This window comes from Pollicipes pollicipes, unplaced genomic scaffold (genome assembly GCF_011947565.3).
Source record: "Pollicipes pollicipes isolate AB1234 unplaced genomic scaffold, Ppol_2.1 Scaffold_7231;HRSCAF=8579_pilon_pilon_pilon, whole genome shotgun sequence".
Lineage (NCBI taxonomy): Eukaryota > Metazoa > Arthropoda > Thecostraca > Pollicipedomorpha > Pollicipedidae > Pollicipes > Pollicipes pollicipes.
Window position 1 is genome coordinate 26035202 of NW_023597034.1, and position 14705 is coordinate 26049906.

Here is a 14705-nt window from a genome sequence, read left to right on the forward strand (position 1 = left end):
AGGCCCAGTTAGCATGTCATCTTCTTTTATTTGTTGCTCAACGATCAATGCCACGATGGTTTTATTACGACCCCTCACATCTGCAGTCGCGGCCAGTACGTCAGGAGCTGCATCCATCTACACGAGTGAGAACAACATGGCGATCGGCAGCGCAAAGGTCTGGGATTCGTTTTTATTTGTATTTACACTTATGTCCGCCATTCAATGAAGTCTGCAGCAGTGGATGAAACGCAGCGGGTGGCATCGGCAGAGGTACACTCTTAAAAGAGCTGTCAGTCGTCTACACTGCAGATGGGCGCGCTCGACGGCTTTGGGCCGGAGGATGTCTCAAAATCGGACAATAAGACCATGCGACATCCGCGCCGCTTCCGGCCAACAGCAACTGGTGGAGCCCACACAACACATGGCACAATGCGCAATGACGGCGACACGGCGGCCGGCGGCTGTCCGTCCCGCGTCCCAGCCAGGCCAGGCCACCAGACCCAAGCGGGAAGCGTGCGCCCCGCCCGGGCCTTGACCAGACCAGACCAGAGCCGGGCTGTCTCCGATCGTCCCGCGTCCCGATCAGGCAGGAGCTGGACCGGACTCGTTTCGCTCGTCCCATGTCCCGACCCGACCCGACCCGACCAGGCCAGGCCAGGCCAGGCCAGGCCAGGCCAGGTCAGACCAGACCAGACCAGGCCGGACCAGACCAGACCAGCCCAGACCAGACAGGATCAAACCAGAACAGGCCAGACCAGACCAGAGCACACCAAACCAGGGCAGGCCAGGCCAGACCAGATCGGACCTGGGCGGCGTCTGGTTGTTCCGCGCCCTGACAGCAGACCAGGCCCGGGGCCGGCCGGCACTCAGCCCAGGCCGGCGGCCGACTCGCTCTCGGACGTGCCCTCCGTCGACGTCGGTTCCGAGCGCGGCCGCTTGGCGTCGCCCCCGTCGCCGTCCGCCAGCGGCCGCTTGAGCGGCGGCTCCGGCGCGTCCTCCCGCCGCCGCGCCCTCTCGGTCAGCATCTGACGGCCGGGAGAACAGGGACGGATGAGAGGGCGGTGCGGTCGGTGGCAGCGCACCGCCCCACGACGCGACAAGCGGCTCGTGATCCAGCCGCGACCGGAGTCGAAACTAGCACGAGAATAACACTGCGCCTCACCACTCCCAAAGGCGCCATGCCTCGGGGTTGCCAGTCAACAGTCAGCGGACCCATATCCCCGCCTGCCTCATCTCTGCCCGGCCGCCCATCGTACCGCGGTGGCGGCCAGCCGGAGCGGGCGGCGTCGCCCTCACCTGCGCCACCTCGGCCGGCTCGTGGTCGTCGCACAGGTCGCCCAGCTCCGGGTGGTGTGCCATGCTCGTGTTCAGGTGGTTCTTGCAGAGCGAGTTGGGACACTGGACGCACATCTGCACGGCCCGCTGTCCGCATATGTCGCAGTGGTGCCATGGACAAACCCACTTGCCTGCCGACGTGGGCCGCCGTCAGCGCGGCGACGACTCGGCATCATCCGGGTCAAGGCCGACACTTCGTGCGTTCAGGGAGTAACGCATTCAACAAACACGGGATGTCGTTAGCGTTGTACAATGAGTGTTGCAATCAACGTCTGAGGCAAGAATACCACGAGGATGTGAAACGATTCAACAGACATAGCCACGAAACAAAAAGAAGCAAACCTAATACGAGTACCTTCCACACTTATATTCTAAGTAGCAGGCAATAAGCGTTCTAGCCTGACAGTAGTACACGTATCTGGATACAGCTCACGATGGGGCCGAGGTCCGCCGTCCCTCTCACCGTAAGGGGCCCGGTCCAGCTGCAGACAGCTGGCGTGGTACGCCTTGGGGCAGTCGGCGAAGTCGCAGAGGATCAGCTGGCCGCCGAGGCCGCAGCGGAAGCAGTCGTCCTCGGAGCGCGGCTTGGCCGGCCGTCGCCGGCGGCGCCGCTTCGCCCGCTTCGTCTTGTCGTCGCGCGTCGTCTTCAGCACCTGCGCGGTGGGAGTGGCCGTCAGCGCTGGGTGGTGCGGCGGCGACGCTCGGCGCGCTGGCTGACTGTGAGCACGGGCCGTAACCTCGCATAGGACCCTGACTAACCTCTCGACCTCCAGTCCGTCCTGCACAACAGCCGCATTGACCGGATTCACCCACCTCCTGCAACTCTCCACCACGAACGATCACGAACTGGTAGCGGCACGGACGAAAACGAACATAGAATAAAACCCCGCCAGGCCCCACACCGCCCAGGCCGTTTCTCGGCTTGCAGGCGCGAAACGCTCCGGTTGGATGTCATAGCGTCCAGCTGCTTTTATCTCGTCCGTGAGTGAGATAGCAGGGACACCCGACTCTGGCCGCACATCCCGTCCGTGCGTGAGATAGCAGGGACACCCGACTCTGGCCGGACACCCCGTCCGTGCGTCAGATACCAGGGAACCCGACTCTGGCCGGACATCCCGTCCGTGCGTGAGATAGCAGGGACACCCGACCTGGCCGGACATCTCGTCCGTGCGTCAGATACCAGGGACACCCGACTCTGGCCGGACATCCCGTCCGTGCGTGAGATAGCAGGGACACCCGACTCTGGCCGGACATCCCGTCGTGCGTGAGATAGCAGGACACCCGACTCTGGCCGGACATCCCGTCCGTGCGTGAGATAGCAGGGACACCGACTCTGGCCGGACATCCCGTCCGTGCGTCAGATAGCAGGGACACCCGACTCTGGCCGACATCTCGTCCGTGCGTCAGATACCAGGGACACCGACTCTGGCCGGACATCCCGTCCGTGCGTGAGATAGCAGGGACACCCGACTCTGGCCGGACATCTCGTCCGTGCGTCAGATACCAGGGACACCCGACTCTGGCCGGACATCCCGTCCGTGCGTCAGATAGCAGGGACACCCGACTCTGGCCGGACATCTCGTCCGTGCGTGAGATAGCAGGGACACCCGACTCTGACCGGAAATCTCGTCCATACACGGGGAGCACGGCTGCGGGACCCACCCAATGCTGACATTATTTTAATTCATTCCATGAACAATGAAAAACTGCTCACCATTCCTATCATTTAACTCTCTCAAGAGCACTCTATATGCTCTTAACCTATCTGGTTACAGCTGGAAGCCTCCGAGAGATCATCCTTTGGGCCTGCATGTTACCCGAATATTCGATCTTTCCATACTGTCACCTTTATTCCGAAACCTTTAGCAGAGTAATGAGCACAATCGCTGGAAGACTGAGAGAACACGCTCATCTGGAATTTAGTCAGAGCTTACGCCCTTTCGGAGTAGTTTCCTGAGCCTCCCTTCATTAAAACTGGAGCCAAATCTGAACGACTAGAACACAAGGTTCAACAATAATTGCTGACCTGCTGGCTCTTATAGCCTGACGCAAGGCAAAACGTGACCTCAACTGTTGCGAAAAAATGTCCATCCACTCTGGTGTGGGCCAACCCACAACTCCAAATTTTGAAGTGCAAGGCACCTAAACATCCATGCAACACCCCTGCGACACTTGAGGATTCGGATTTGTAGGATTGGAATCGAGTTTAAATATATCAAGCTAAAAAATTAAATCTTAGTAGTAGTAGTATTGGGGCTTAAGGGCGCCTCGACCGCGCAGTCACTATGGCGCCCATATATGGCATAAGCGCCCATAATTAAATCTTAACAGCAAAGATTAATAGGCTGAAAGGCAGGTTTTAACTTGTGTGAACAAGTAAAAATCGGCATCATCACGGATATCAAGCAAACGTGGATATCCGTATTTCAAATACTTTCTAGGCCAATATTGTCCTTCATAATCTACAGAAAGATATCGGGCATAGACTGGTTCGCCGTCGGACTAGGTCACAGGTCCTTTGCTTCATTGATCTATCGGTGTTATTCAAGGTTTAAATGCAGGACTGAATGCTATTTAATTAATTCAGAAATATATCAATGTTGAGTCCAAACAGAAACCAAAGTCCCCATATGCTAGAATTTGAATCACAGAATGCTGTAAAACCTCAGTTCTGACAAGCTTTCCTAGTCTATTCCGATGCGCACCCATTCGGATACAAAATGTAACACCACTGGATTTCAAAAGCCTGCAGCATGCATCCACGTAATTCTTCAGTAGCCCATTTCCCGGTAGAAAACGAACAAAACGTTCACTGCTTGGCAACGTAACACTTGAACTCATCAAATTTAGACGTCTTTCTCTTTCGTTAGCTTCCCATCCGATGTCGTGGGGTCTAGACGATTGACTGCTCTCATGCGACCGAAATACCCAATATTTTTTGTAAAATATGACGCGAAATCTTAAGTCATGTACAAGAATGCACAAATACCGGCCGTAGCGCACCTGTAGTGATCCAAACACGCTTCTCGTCCCACATCTCACGGTTTGTAATCCTTCATCTCCATTCGCCCCATGAGTGGAGGAACTACCCACCAGCATGGTTTCGCACTTCTTCTTCGTCTGTCATGTTCGCTTTCGGCGTCGGCAAAGCTCATAGCGTGGCCCCCTATGCGGGGTACCTCCGTCGGGGAACACTCCCTGGGACGTCACCCGCCCCACTGGGGAGATCCGGCCTGACCGGTGCGGGGTACCTCCGTCGGGGAACACTCCCGGGGACGTCTCCCGCCCCACTGGGGAGATCCGGCCCGACCGGTGCGGGGTACCTCCGCCGGGGAACACTCCCGGGGACGTCACCCGCCCCACTGGGGAGATCCGGCCCGACCGGTGCGGGGTACCTCCGCCGGGGACACTCCCGGGGACGTCTCCCCCCACTGGAAGATCCGGCCCAACCGGTCGGGGTACCCCGCCTCGGGAACACTCACTGGGACGTCACCCGCTCCCATCTCCGGCCCACCCGGTGCCGGTACTCCGTCGGGACACTCCCGGGACGTCTCCCCCCTGGGAGATCCGGCCCTCTTCCTCCCAAAGTGCGAAATCCCAACACTGTCCTCTGCCTCTCCTCGGCCGACCTCTCCTCTACCTCCTCTCCTCTCCTCTCCTCTCCACTCCTCTCCTCCCCTCTCCTCTCCTCTCCTCTCCTCTCCTCTCCTCTCCTCTCCTTCCTCTCCTCTCTCTCCTCTCCTCTCCTCTCCTCTCCTCTCCTCTCCTCTCCTCTCCTCTCTCTCTTCCTCTCCTCTCCTCTCCCCCCCGGTCGGACTCACTTTGAGCGCCTTGTCTCCCAGGTAGCCGCTGCAGTGGGCGCTCCGCACATGCACCGCTTCTTGGCCGTGCCGACACAGTCGAAGTTGTAGTTGAAGTTGAGTTCCTCGCCGGCCGGGATGTCGGTGATGGCGAACAGCCCCACCCGAGTCTCAGAGTTTATGGTCCACTTCTGCGTCTCGCAGTTGGGCTGGCAGCAGTGGTTCATGAACCTGCCCAACCGGTGGGGAGGGAGGGAGACGGGCGTCAGCAAGACAGCCATGGAAGTGGGCAATCAGAAGATAACATTTTTAGAATGCATTAAAATCATCTCACATTAACAGTTAATGTAATATATGTATGTAATGTAATGTATGTAATGCAACAGTTAATGCAATAAAATAAAAAATGGCAATTACTGTCCTTCCCTACATCCCCCTCCCCCAACCGAACCAAACCCCTGGGTCACCACCGACCACCACGTGGCGCCACTACCACTCAGTCGCTGGCGCGGCAGCAGAATACCGTACTACAGGAGCTTGACACCGGCAGGCCAAGGCCTCCCAGCACTCCAGCCTGACCCCGGTCGGCCGTCCGCCGCCGTCCCAGTCCGACACCGGCGACCAGGGCTCCATGCACTCCACCCTGACCCAGCGGGTAAGCCGTCCGCGCCGTCCCAGTCCGACACCGGCGACCAGGGCTCCAGCACTCCACCTGACCCAGGGTCGGCCGTCTGTCGCCGTCCCAGCCGTACACCGGCGACCAAGGCCTCCCAGCACTCCACCCTGACCCAGCGGGTAAGCCGTCCGCCGCCGTCCCAGTCCGACACCGGCGACCAGGGCTCCCAGCGCTCCACCCTGACCCAGTGGGTAAGCCGTCCGCAGCCGTCCCAGCCGTACACCGGCGACCAAGGCCTCCCAGCACTCCAGCCTGACCCAGCGGGTAAGCCGTCCGTCGCCGTCCCAGCCAGGGGCAGCGTCATCCCTGCAGAGCCGCCCCGCCCGGCCGCCCACCTGGCTTGATTGCCCTTGGGCCCGGCATCCAAGATGCGGTCCTTGTCGACGGTGAGGAAGTAGTAGTTGTCGTCCTGCATGCGGTGTTTGTACTCGACGCGCCGCTGCAGCTCCGCTTCGCTGATCACCTCTCCCACGTACTCGATCACGAAGTCGCCTGGGGCCAGCCGGTCGCACGTGACGCGCGCGCTCCGGGCACTACTCGTCACTGGTCCACTGCTCAGACACTACAGCCACCACGCCATGCCGTCCCCACCCCTCCCCCCCCCCCGCTCCCTCCCCGCCCGGCCGCCTAGCCACCCTACTATGGTATGGTAGCATGGTAGGGCCACGAGATCACAGTATAACGGAAAATGTGACCACAGGGTAACCTAACTGACCCAGCTATTGTTAGCGTACCCACGGCAACGTTTTCGTTTTTTTCTGCTTCTTCTTAACTGACACCACGTGCACGAGAACCGCCTACTTAAAATTAAAGTACCCCAGGTCAAACATGCAAAGAAAGCCTGAACCGGGGACGTGCAGTTGATCTTGGCTACCGCATCTGAACCCAAATTGAGCAAGACAGCCATCTCCAAACTTCGACTGGATCGCGGGAGCATGAGACATCCAAGGCTACAGCGATGAAGAGGTTGCAGAGATCCGCGGAATACAGACATCGCGCAGTGCAATGACTCAACCCTCCAAGCACGCCTGCCTGACACTAGCCAGACGGCCCGCATGCATCGCTAATGGCTTCTGACGGCGGCTGCAATAAACGTACGGCGCCGCCGACGGCCAGCACGCGGCGCCGACAAATCGGCACGTGACGCCCGCACAGGCCGCTGGCGACGGACCTTTTTTCAGGTCGACGAGCGCGGCCAGACCCCAGCCCTTGTCGCTGGTGCGCACCACCTGCAGCGGCGGGTAGAGTCGCTTCTGGAAGCGCTGGTTCAGGCAGCGCTCGCCGGCTCGACACAGCTCCGGGTGGCACTCGAACATGAGCATCCTGCCGGCGATGGCGCGCCGTCAGTCGACGGGCCCGGCGGGCGGCGAGGGGCAGGGGAGGACCCGGCGAGAAGCGAAGGGCAGGGGATGGCCCGGCGAGAGGCGAGGGAAGTGGGAAGGCCCGCGCGGCCGCCGGCAGACCTGTGAGGACGGCCAGCACCAGCTGAGAAGCACACCGGCGCTGCAGAGGCCATCTGGCGTCTGACATCACTCATCTGAGTCCCCTCACGTCTGAGCCGCACGCCACACCTCTCCCCCAGCGCCCGACAGTGTACCCCACCCGTCCACAGCGGCTGCGCCGCCCTGCCGCGGCCGTCGCGTGCCCTGGCTGGCGGCTGGCGGCTGGCGGCTGGCGGACCGTGGCCGCTTGCCCACCTGTTGAGGCAGGATGAGTCGGGGCCGCAGGGCCTCTCGTCGGTGGGCCGGCAGCCGCAGGCCGTCGCCTGACTGACATCGCCGCTCGACAGCTTCACGCCGCCCACCGGCTTGTTGCTCTTGATCCGGATGTAGGCCGGCGGCCGCTGCGGGCCGGAGCGAGGCGTCAGGCGGGTGTGGGAAGGCGGCACGGGAGACGCATCATCGCGACCCAGCCGCGGTGCAGGGCCAGGGCTCAGAGCTTCACCGGATCGGCCACACCACGTGTAACCATGCCGTGGAAAGTGATGGGAAGGCCCAGATGTTGAATCCATCTTCGTTCAGCTCTTTTTGATCGGCTTATTTACCCCGATACATTTTGATAGCATGCATATTTTGAGCGAAAGCGCCGTATCAGAATATAGTATACGTATTCTGGCGACTCGATACGTGACACTTGACGCTCGATTCCAAAATCGCGGGTGAAAGTGACAATCCTCAAAACGCCTGCTTGGCAGAGCTTGCTGCCGTGAGGTGAGACAAGTGAAGAGAGGGCGACACCACTCATGAACATTCCCTTGGAATGGCAGGCAAATGACACGCATTACGTCGCCCCCCCCCCCCCCCCTTCCCCCAGCCCCGAGCCTGCCCGATTCCATCTCCCCGGCTCCAAACGTCTGTTCACATCGCAATCCCAACCCCCGCCGCGGCGCTCGCATGAGCCCGGGCCGCGCCCGCGACCGGTGCCGCCGCCCGCCCACTGACCAGAATGTCGGTCGCCTCCCTCTGCTTCTCGCGGCTCTCTTTGTACTGCTTGTAGTAGACGGTGGCCTCCTGCATGGCCTTCTTGTACGACGAGGTCAGCGTCTTGGAGCCCGTGGCGTGCACTCGGCCCACCGAGTCCTGCCGACAGGCCCGCGCCGCGTCAGGCGCCTCGGGCCCGACTGCGGGCGCCGCTGCGCCGCACGACCCCGATCATGTACTCTCCGCGACGCTGGGCTCTGTTCCCAAGCCCTCTCCGACCGCGGCACCGCCTGACGCCCGCCGACACATTCAGCCACGTCAAACTGAATGGAGCCAATGGAACCAATGGAATCCGCGGCCTGACGTCCGCTAATTCATTCAGCTGTCAAACTGAATGGAACTGACTGTCAGCATGTCTGTCAAAGCTGAATGTCAAACTGAATGGAACCAAAAGGCATCGCACGAATGACCCCCGTGCTGGCAGACGCGCAACGCATACGCGCTGACCGTGGCGTCGCCGTCCAAGGAGAGCGCGACGACTGGTATGTTATACCAGTCGTCGGTTGATGGTACACACTAACGGTGCCTGGTACACACTAGCCTCCCTCACCCCCTCCTCGAAGAGAAAGACGCGACCGCGCCGCATCCAGGTGTAGTCCTTGGAGCCGAAGAAGCGCACGACAAACTGGCCCGTGCTGTACTCCATCTGCAGAAGGTTCTCCGGAATGTCGTTGGGTGGCACCACCATCGCCGGCCACCACCTGAGGCAAGCGGCCGCGCGGCCGCAGTGTTGCAGACGATCAGCAGCTCAGACTATTCTTCTATTGCACACATGAGATGAGCTCAGCGGTCACTATCAGAGCCGTCTAGATAGTGGGGAGTGGGGCGTCTTAACGATGCGAACGGAGTGCCGGCTGATGTATACGAATACCGGACAAATAGCTAAATGATAAGATGGCCAGATAGGACGTGGTTTCTCCAAACATTAACCGCCCTGTGTTACGCGATAGCTTTCATCCGCTATGTGCCACTGCTGATGACAGCGACGATTGGTGTATCAGAGCGCGCCAACTTCTGAGATCACTTGGCGCCCATTTGCGCCATTGCCATCAGTGATGTCCCACACGAGTTCTCACTGAACACCCATCAGTCATAATAGCACCCCCCCCCCCCCCGCCCCCTCCCTGCGGAGGTCCCTCACAGCTCGGGCAGTCCTGGCCGAAGGCCCAGCCCGCCCGGCCGGCTAGCGTCCGGGTCACCGGGCGGCGGCTGGCGGCGGCCGCCACTGACCTGTAGAAGCCCAGCTTGACCCAGACCACCTCGCCGTAAAGCGGGAAGCGGCCGCTCTCGCACTCCTCGCACACGTAGCCGCCGTCCGGGATCGGCGCGTTGATGCACTCCACGTGGAACGAGGCCGGGCAGCTCTCGCAGCAGATCAGGCTGCCGCCTGGCGGACGGCGCGCAGACTGCCGGTCAGCCCGCGGCCCGAGCGGTACACCCTCACAAGGGGTACACCCCGGCCGATGGTCCCATCGAGACTAAGCGGAGCTGCTCAACCGACATGCGACGCTGAACTTCACACACACTTGAGCACTCTTCCAGACGCAGTTTACTCACGGGCGGACGGGTGTTTTCCCACCCGCTCCATCGCAGCGGCGCACAGTAATTTTCCCAACTGAATGACTTAACATACCAGAATTTTTCATAGCTCAGCATAGATAAGCATGCATAGCTCTACATACACAGGACCCAACCGTTAATGTTAAATCAAATAAATAAAAGTGCTCCGCATACAGGAGGTTTCTCAACAGTTGTATAACACACCAGTTGTCTGTACAGTGTCATTAGTCACCAGCGAGTGTCATTAGTCACCAGCGGTCATTGGTCACCAGCGGTCATTGGTCACCAGCGGAGGACAGCGTCTGTCCTCAGCAAGCCGGATCCGCACCTTTGGAGCAGATGAAGCACCAGGTGGTGTTGATGTGGTGAGAAGAGGAGCCCCTCTTGGTGTCGCGGCCGTAGTGTTTGGTGCAGATGATCTGTGACGCGTTCAAGATTTCCGTCCCGGCCGCCACGCAGCGTTCGCCTGAGCAGCGTGGCGGGCTCGTCAACAGCCGACCACGTGTGGGCACAGGTGACGAGAACCGCAATGACCACGGGCTGACTGCCTGGCCAGCTGGTAACGGAGGACACCGAGCACCTGCGCACGTGTCCAAAAACGGGTTTCACTGCGGACGCAAACTGTGGAGTTGAGTCAGTGGGATCCGTGGGGCCCGTGCCGTGGAGTCCGTGGCGCCCGTGCTGTGGAGTCCGTACCGGCACGCTCAACTATAGTCCGTGCCGGCACGGCTACAACTATAGCCCAAGCTCACGACCCCCACCAAGGTACATCAAAGGATCCGGCACAACTCGGGCCGGACAAGGGCGGACGGGACAGATAAGACACACAATCTCTCTCCCACACCCCCACGCGTGACATACACCTCCCGGCAGGCGGACGCACCTGGGCACCTCGCCACGGTAGGGCCGGCACCAGCACTCACTGGCGTGGTAGGCGGTCGGGCAGCGGACGCACTTGAACAGCTTGTCGGTCGGCTTGAACTGGGCGGCCAGCCGGCGCGGGTCCTCGCTGACGCACGTGTGACACACGTGCAGCGGACACACGAGCCTGTGCTCGGAGCTGGGGGCCTGCGGTAACCGGCGCAGGCACGCCCGGTGGAAGTGCTTGCCGCAGCGGCCCGTCCAGCCGCAGCGCTCCAGCGCGCCGGACGCCGACTTGCAGACGAAACAGACGTGCTGGCCCGACAGGCACTCGGCGCACGAGAAGCGCACGGCCGAGGCCGGCGCGCCGGCGCAGCGCAGGTGGAAGGCGCCGCCGCACGAGCCGGCGCAGCGCACCAGCTCTCGGCCCAGCTCGCCGTTTCTCCTCGCAGAGCTGACGACCGAGGGGCGGGGCGTGAGGGGAGCGGCGGGCGTCGCCGCCGACCCAGCGGGCACGCAGGCCGCAGGAGAGATGGTGGGAGGAAGCGGAGATGACAGCGCTGGCGCGTCCAGTCAATGATGGGGCTTTCCAACATATGAGTACAGCAATAATGATGCGCTGTGCAATTTAGTGATGACAAGGCTAGCCTGCCAATAAGATTAAAAAAAACAGTTGTAAGAGCTGGCGAGCATCCAACATAACTAGCACAACACTAGACCTATTAGAGCTAGCTGGAATCCCACAGATGGCATCCAACCTGCAAGCTCACTTGGTTCAATTTTGTATTCACCTAACTCATCTGACGGACCTCTTCACTTCATACCTCCACCTGGAATATACCCTCTCCACCTGATAACTGGCCCAATGGCCCGACAGACCATACCACCTCCCAACTATCTAGCCAGACGTAGTCCCTCCATTCGACTATCTCAACAGCAGATCGAGTACAACCGACAGCTCAACCCACAGACCATTTACCCCCCCCCCCCCACCCCACTTACAACAGCACTTCCCCATCCCCCCACCCTCACAACCATCTCGCCATCTCACCTGGCAGACCTTCTCCACGCGGCGGACACGCACGCGGCCGCTGGTCTCGGAGTCAGCGTCGGCGTCAGAGCTTTCCGGCCGTCGGCGGCGGCGGCGGCGCGCGCCGGCCGGCGGGTCGCGGCCCGGGCCGCGTACCGCGCGCGCTCCCGCTCTCCATGGGCCTCCCAGCGGGCGGCCAGCAAGCTCGATCACAGCCACCTCGCCCAGCTCGGGCCGGCGCGCCGCCACCGCCTCGCGCTCGCTCTCGCAGAAGTGGCTGAACCACGTCTCCTGGTCGGCCGTCGGTCTGCGGCGGCCGGCGCCGGGGAGGGGGCGGTGCTGGGGGCGGTGCCAGGGGCGGGAGAGGAGGCGGTGACGGTGGCGGAGGGAGCGGGGGTGGCGGACGCCTGTACCGAGGCGGGCGCGGATTTGCGCCGGCGCGGCTTTGGCTTGGGTGCAGGAGCCGGCTCTGGCTCCGCAGCGGGGGCCCCCGGCTCGTCCTGCGCCACGAACGGCTTTACGCGCTCGTACCTGTAGAAAACAGGGCTGCTGTAAGCCATCATGACGCCTCGACATTCAAGCTGTAGCGATCACAGCTTGGGGCAATCTTTGGCGAGAAAATGTACAATGAAACAATAACTGCAGCTCTAATCTCATCAAAAGAAATGTTTCACATTTGAAGATAATGAAGCAACCATCAGATATGATGAAACAAGCTCACTCTAACTAGTGGTATACTTTTAAGAAGAAAAGACTGCTTGAGAAAACAAACTTCTCTGTTTGGTAACTACCATCCTCGAAACGTCACTGTCTGATTACGTCATCGTACCTTGCACAACATTGATTGAAAGCCACTGGACGGCGGTTGTACCTGGAAATCGTACTCACGAACGCTTAAGATATCGACTCGACCATCATATTTTCCTCGGCCTTCATCGTCGCATGGCTAATGAAATGGTAGCATTTGAATGCTGTTATTATGGACGTCATGAATGCCGAGGTGGCTTTGAATACTCTCCCCATCTTCGCGGGCGTGTAGCTCCGAAACTACAGTGGTTTAGATCTTCAGAAGGCCAGGACCGTGAACTGCACCGAAAGGTCTTCAGACAGTTATTCCGGTCCAAAATCTCACATAATGTGGAACACTCCCTTCAACCGTAGCTCTATCCAAGCTGAACAGAACGTTCCACCCCGAACTAATCTGAGCACAGTCTCCGCCCGTGCCAGCCCACGCGGCCGGCGGTCCGAGTCATCCCGCCTGGCTGCCGAGCTGACGCCGACCGCCGCGGCCGGGCGGCGCCGTACCTCTCCAGCGCGGCGCTGGCCGTGGCCTCGGCCACGCCCGTCAGCCACTTGGGCAGGTTGCGGCTGGAGAGACGGAACTGGCTGCTCTCCTTGCCGGCGACGCGCCGCGGCCCGGCCTGCTCGGCGCGCGCCAGCTGGTCGAACTGGGCGCGCCCCTCGAACGGGCGCAGGTTGTTCGGGTGGATCCAGCCGCGGCACAGGTCGCCGAAGAAGCGCACGTGGTACCGCCGCGACGTCTTGCAGCCTGTCGACGGCGGGGAACGACAGAAGGCTACAGTGCAGGCATGGGTGCAGTTGGGACCACGCAGGACACACAAGGTCACCGCGGTCGGTACTCAGGTCGGGGAACCTAACGGGGTGTTACGCAGATCACAACGAGAGAGAACTGGAGAACGTCATAAAGATCAGAACGAAAGAGAACTGGAGAACCTCATACAGATCGACAGGCGCGCCCACTGTTCAGTAGGTATAATGACGAAGTGATAATTCGCATCTTTCTAAATGCTGCCTTTAATTTCTCAGTTCACACTTGCGAAGGGACGCTTGAACTGAGATCAGCGATCAATGGGGCTCCGCTTCGAGCTGCGCCGGTTTCAAATCCAAGCAATTATCAGCGCACGGCGACAAGCGCCTCTCACCGACCCGCAGCACGGGCCGACTTACCGGCCTTCCTGACGACCTTGGTGAACTGTCCCTCCCCGGTGTCGTAGAGGACGATGGCCGGCCAGAGCGGGTACCCGCTGACCCGTGCCCACACCACGTCCCCCACCAGCCAGTCGCAAGGCACGCTGGAGTCGGGCGCGGGCGCCGGGGCCGGCTTCGGTGACGCCTGCCACCAGACGGCGCCCGTCAGGAGCGCCACCACCAGCGGCATTCACAGGCGCACGCGCTACGCTCACGTCCAAACGGCCCACCAGTTGCGCACGTCTTCCACGGAGCTCCGCTAGGTGAGCAGGATTGACCAACAGCGTAAAGCGGCGGCAAGGACGGGCGCGGCTATCCACACTGGCCGTTTTTAGTGAATTTTAGACGGTCGCATTTGCTCCACCAAGCAGTACCATGTCCGCTAAAGGAACAGGCGCATGCATTCAGGCCCATCTACAACGTTACTCGTAACGCAATGTCGGCGATCGATCCCCACCCCGTACTTGTTTACAAGTCACCACAACCACGGACAACCGCGGAACATATCCACTAGTGGTGAACAACCAGGAAATGGAAACCCCGACTAACAATCGCGCGCGCGCCATAGCCCAGCTCACACCCAACGCACCCACCTGACTCTTGGCTGCCTTCTCTTTGGTGCCGGCCGAGGCGTCTGGTCGAACGGCTGCGCCGCGCTCGCCTCGCCCCCCGGCGCGGCCAGCTCCCGGCGCAGCTCGGCGGCGCGGCGGCGTGCCGAGCCGACCGTCAGCCGAGCCGGCGCCAGGTCCTGTCCCGTTAGCGCCGCGTACGTGCGGTCCGTGCTCACGTAGGCGGCGTCGGAGCGCGCGCGCCGCACGCGGCCGTACTTGCTGACCGGGCTGAGGCGAACCGTGCCCGCCGGCGGCGCGTCGTCGCCCGCTGCCGGCGGGCGGTGGCGGCGGGTCAGCAGGCGGCGCGATGCCGCGCATCTCTGAGATCTGGAGCGGCACGTCATCCGGCACCGGTGGCGGCGACTGCTCGACTGTCCCTGT

At 60.9% G+C, this 14705-nt stretch overlaps 1 protein-coding gene and 1 long non-coding RNA gene across 2 annotated transcripts; both read right to left on the reverse strand.

The window, feature by feature from the left end:
* Positions 1-708: 708 nt before the first annotated feature.
* LOC119109895 (histone-lysine N-methyltransferase NSD2-like) lies at positions 709-11069 on the reverse strand (the record flags this gene model as incomplete). Its single annotated transcript, XM_037233645.1, is given in 13 exon segments — positions 709-1007; positions 1279-1448; positions 1781-1970; positions 5139-5173; positions 5176-5348; positions 6129-6285; positions 6965-7116; positions 7491-7636; positions 8235-8372; positions 8824-8974; positions 9504-9660; positions 10162-10299; positions 10757-11069. Coding segments are annotated over 13 exon segments (2079 nt in total), but the record flags the coding sequence as incomplete, so codon positions are not given.
* Positions 11070-12063: 994 nt separating this feature from the next.
* On the reverse strand, positions 12064-14334 carry LOC119110703 (uncharacterized). The gene is made up of 4 exons (XR_005095538.1): positions 14307-14334; positions 13693-13858; positions 13030-13273; positions 12064-12255 (listed from the first exon to the last, which is right to left on the reverse strand). It is a non-coding gene; the product is annotated as an uncharacterized LOC119110703 (long non-coding RNA).
* Positions 14335-14705: the final 371 nt, after the last annotated feature.